This window comes from Chrysochloris asiatica, unplaced genomic scaffold (genome assembly GCF_000296735.1).
Source record: "Chrysochloris asiatica unplaced genomic scaffold, ChrAsi1.0 scaffold00392, whole genome shotgun sequence".
In the NCBI taxonomy this organism is placed as follows: Eukaryota; Metazoa; Chordata; class Mammalia; order Afrosoricida; family Chrysochloridae; genus Chrysochloris; species Chrysochloris asiatica.
In genome coordinates this window covers 1,788,445-1,793,696 of record NW_006408910.1, presented here as the reverse complement: position 1 = coordinate 1,793,696, position 5,252 = coordinate 1,788,445, and the positions used below count along the sequence as shown (strand labels likewise).

At 37.3% G+C, this 5,252-nt stretch overlaps 1 protein-coding gene across 1 annotated transcript in view; it reads right to left on the bottom strand.

Annotated features, from left to right (window-relative positions):
- LOC102831973 (centrosomal protein of 192 kDa-like) overlaps positions 1–5,252 on the bottom strand; it is a 228,395-nt gene that overhangs the window by 129,827 nt on the left and 93,316 nt on the right. Inside the window, exons 9-10 of the mRNA XM_006876586.1 lie at positions 1,161–1,521; positions 580–720 (exon numbers count right to left, since the gene is read on the bottom strand). Of these exons, the coding sequence (XP_006876648.1) occupies positions 580–720; positions 1,161–1,521 (502 nt within the window). The remainder of the gene's footprint in view (positions 1–579; positions 721–1,160; positions 1,522–5,252) is intronic.

Sequence of the window (5,252 nt, the reverse complement as noted above, 5' to 3'; positions counted from 1 at the left end):
ATGCCTGTAGTCCCAAGCCTGCCTACCAGTGATGTATCCACCCTGGCTTTGGGGTGCCTCATTGTCTCCCTTCTTCTGTTTGTCTGTGTATTCTTTCGCTATCCCTATCGCCGCTGGATCTCCCCTCCTCGTGAACCAAACACGCGTGACAACTATGTCGAGGGATAGCGATTAAGGGATAGTGATTAAGGCTGAGTCAAGTCTTTGTTCCTATAAAAAGAAATGAATATCTATACACGACACATCCACAATGGATTTCATGTGGCTGATCCATTATATGTTGTTGTGTTGTTAAGCGCTGTCAAGTCAGTTCCAACCCACAGCGACCCTGTATAGGGTTTCCGAAGGGCAGCTGGTAACTTGAATCACCAACCTTGCAGTTCAAACGGCTTTGTAGTCTGGCACATTAACCCACAGCACCACACCAAGACTCCAATATTATATGAGGGGGATTCAAAAAGTTCAGACAAAAAATTTTAAATTCCATTATCTGCAAACATACTGAAGCCCAAATGTAAAACACACCATCAGAAACAATGAAAACAGTAAAATCAAATCAGTGGCTATTAATAAACTTACAACCAGATCTGAAGTCTTCATTCTGCTCATCAATTAGAGACATCTTTAAGTCTTCCTCTTTAAATGATGTATAGTAAGCAAGATCAGTTACCCATTTGCCTTCTTCATTTTGATAGACCACACTCTGTGTAGGTTCCATTTCTAAGGAAATTAAAATTCCAAAACCATCTAATAACACATGTGTCACATAAAATAATATAACATGCTTAAGTACTTTTAATTGACTATTTTCATTACAAACAGTACCAAAGTGTGCCAGCCAATTGTTAGAAAAAGGACAATCCATTTCCTCCCCAAAAAAGCCTGCCTTAATAACAGTGAAGTTCTTCAGTGGTGAGTAAGACAGAAAGGAAAAGAAAACAGCAATTTACAAAGGTACATTTCAACTACACCTTTGATTAGAGATAATGTTCTTGAACTATATTTGCCCTGTACTAATATATTTAAAAATCTAAACAACACTTGATATTTAAATAATGAATTCAAGCAAAACTCACAGGAAAATATATTTTACCCAAACATACAAACATTTTACATATTTTACTATTATTTAAAATAACAAGCACAAAATGTCCACTTACGGTTTTTGCATTTTTCAATAGATTCGAAACTGACACATGTTCGCCTTTCACAAGTTGGTGACCAGGGAATATCAGTGGACTTAATTCCATTGTCATTAACAGGATTCAAAGATGTTATATCAATGTTTTTTTGAAAAGACACTCTGGGGATCTCGGTGCCTGAACATTTATCCGGTTGCAAAACTACTTTTGAATCTGATGCCAAATGCTTATTTTGATGCAAAGAATCTGCCCCTTGCTTAACGGAGCCAATCAAGCTAAAATCACCTTTCTCAGTTTTTGTGTTATGAAAATAAAGAGAGTTAAGTTTCAAATCAGTAGTCCTCATGGTCGTCACCATATCTTCATCTCTTGTACTATCCTTTAAAAAGCAATAACAAAAAAGTAATAAATATTGTGTTTAATATAAAATAATCCTAAAATTTAATTATAATTATTTAATTATACAACTCATATAAAATGTGATTTATATAATAAAGAGTGAGACTACACAATATTTAGTATATTTTAAACTGCGAGGGGATTCAAAAAGTACATGGAAAAATGTCATTATCTTTTCCTAACATTTTTCCACAAACTTTTTGAAGTCCCCCTCCCCAGTGTGTGGACACCAACTCTGGGTCCTATGTGCCCATTACATTATAGGAAACTAAATATATTACTGTAATTTCAAAAATTACCAGTAATAGTTTTGGTAATTTTACTAAGCCCATTAGTGTAAACAGTTTTACAAAAATTAATATTTTGTTGTTGTTAGGTGCCACTGAATCAATACCAACCCATAGCGACCTCATGCACAGGAGAATGAAACACTGCCCAATCCTGGGCCAACCTCACTATTGTTGCCACGCTTGAATCCATCGATGCTGTCACTTGGCCAATGCATTTCGTTGGGGGTCTTCCTCTTTTTCTCTGACCCTCCACCTCATCAAACATGATATCCTTCTCCAGTGACTGCTCCCTCCTGACAATATGTCCAAAGTATGAGAGATGAAGTTTGGCCATCTTGGCCTCTATGGAGCATTCTGGCTGCACTTCCTCCAACACAGATCTGTTGGTTCTTTTGGCAGCCCATGGCACTTTCTGTATTCTCCTCCAACACCATAACTCAAAGGTATCAATTCTTCTACAGTCTTCCTTATTCACTGTCCAGCTTTCGCACCCATATGACGTTATTGAAAACACCATGGCTTGGGTAAGGCGCACCTTAGTCCTCAAACTGACATCTTTGCTCTTCAACACTTTGAAAAGGTCTTGTGCAGCAGATTTGCTTAATGCAATATGTCATTTGATCTCAACTGCTGCTTCCGTGAGTGTTGATAGTTGATCCAAGAAGAATGAAGTCCTTGACAACTTCAATCTTTTCTCCTTTGATAAGAATGTTATTTATTGGTCTATTGGTGAGGATTTTTGTTTTCTTTACATTGAGATATAAGCCATACCGAAGGCTGTGCTCTTTGAACTTCATCAGTAAATGTTTTAAGTCTTCTTCACTTTCAGCAAACAAGGTTGTATCATCTGCGTATCACAGGTTGTTAATGAGTCTTCCTCTAATCTTGATGTCACGTTTTTCTTCATATAACCCAGCTTCTCGAATTATCTGCTTAGCATACACAAAGAATGAGTATAGTGAAAGAATACAATCTTGTTGCACACCTTTCTTAATTTTAAAACATTCAGTGTTCCCATATTCTGTTTGAACAACTGCTTCTTGGTCCAGGTACAGATTCCTCATGAGCACAATTAAGTATTCTGGAATACTCATACTTCGCAATGCTGTCCATAGCTTGTCATGATCCACACAATCGAAAGCCTTTGCATATTCAATAAAGCATAGGTAAACATCTTTCTGATAGTCTCTGTTTTCAGCCAAGATCCATCGGACATCAGCAATGATATCCCACGTTCCATAGCCTCTTCTGAATCCGGCTTGAACTTCTGGAAGTTCTCTGTCAATGTATGATTGTAGCCATTTCTGTATTACCTTTAGCAAAACTTTACTCGCATGAGATATCAAAGAGATTGTCCGATGATTTCCACATTCTATTGGGTCACCTCTCTTTTGACTTGGGCACAAATATGGATCTCTTCCAATCAGTCAGCAAGATAGTTGTCTTCCAAATTTCTTGGCAGAGATGAGTTAGTGCCTCCTGTGCCGCCTCACTTTCTTGAAAATTTTATATAGGTCACTGAAAATTCAGGAGTAAAATGATGGTTGTGTGCAACAACATAAAAGATGACTATACACATGGACCTCACCAGATGGAATACACAGAAATCAAACTTACTGTATCTGTGGAAAAGACAGTGGAAAAGCTGCATATCATCAGCCAAAACAAAGCCAGGGAAAGACTATGGAACAGATTCTCAATTGCTCATGTGCAAAGAAAATTAAATGCTATCCACAAGAGCCAGAATATGACCTAGAATATATCTCAACTGAATTTAGAGACCATCTGAAAAACCAATTTGATGCATTAGTCTCAGGTTTGCTCCACAACGAATCCAACAGCTGTACTATTGTTGTTGTTTTTTTCATTTTTGTTTTTGGGTTTGTTTTTTCCCTTTTAATTTAATTGCTTTTATTTATTCTTTCTCCTACTTCTCTATTACCTAGAACTGCATTTATCCTTTCTATCTCTGCTTTTGTTTTCCTTTTCTTCTGTCTCTCATTTAACCTTTTATTTTCATGTTTCCGTCTTTCTTTATCACACTCTACAATCTTTCTCTTTTGATCTCCCCTCTCGCTAGTCTTTCTGTGTTTTGTTTTCTTTTTTTTCTTTTTTCATTTTATTTCCTTCCTTATTTTCTCTTCTATAGCTCCATTTCTCTGTCCTTTTTTGTCTTCATTGGTGCTATAGTCCTTTTTGCTGGATTATGCCCATTTTAATTTTTTCCCTAATTTTTTTTTTTCCGTATGTTGGTTCGTTTTTCTTTATTCTGTTTTGTTTACTTGTGTGTGACAAAGGGAGGGGTTTTCTCTATGCCACCAGAGACGAGCCAGCAACAATACCCATACATTCCAGCCACAACCCTCTGCAGCTCCACTCACTGGGCAAGAGCCAAGAACTAGCTCCTATACTACCTATGAAGAAAAATGTGGCAGTAAGATTTGAGGAAGACTCATTAACAACCTGCAATATATAGATAATACAACCTTGCTTGCTGAAGGTGAAGAAGACTTAAAAATACTTACTGATGAAGATTTAAAATCACAGCCTTCGATATGAATTGCATCTCAATGTAAAGAAAACAAAAATCCTCACCTCTGGACCAATAAACAACATTCTTATCAAAGGACAAAAGATTGAAGTTGTCAAGGACTTCATTATTCTTGGATCAACTATCAAATTATCAACACTCACGGAAGCAGCAGTCAATAAATCAAATGACGTATTGCATTAGGCAAATCTGCTGCACAAGACCTTTTTAAAGTGTTGAAGAGAAAAGATGTCAGCTTGAAGAATAAGGTGTGCCTGACACAAGCCATGGTATTTTCAATAACCTCACATGCATACAAAAGCTGGATAGGCAGTTGAGTTATGGTGTTGGAGGAGAACACTGAGGGTAACATGAACTGCCAAAAGAACAAACAGATTACTCAGGAACAGATAACAATTTAAACAACCAAAGGGCACATTCTGCAAGTCTGCTCCTGGCCACCAGCACTCAATCTTACTCTTTCCATGAGTCTAGAGTTCTAAGCTGCTCTCTCTCCTCGTGTCTTCATCTCTGCCTCCATCTCTACTGTTTCTGCTTCTTTGGATAAGGAGCCACATTCCGTTCCTGTTCTTCTCCCTTGATGGTTCTACAGGTCCTCTGTATCGGGACTGTAAGATTAACTATTCCCCTGTTTTTGTTAAAAAACTTCTACCTTTACAGTTTTGACAGTTGCAATTAGTCATGATTACAATTACTCACTATTGAATCATAAGAACCTTATCCCCACCTCTTTTTTCACCAGACCCATCTAGACAAGATGAAAAATATTCAGTGGAGACTCTATGAAACTTATCCCCATCTGTTTTCACCAGATCCATCTAGACAATATGAAAAATATTCAGTGGGGACTCTCCCTTTCTCAGTGTTTTT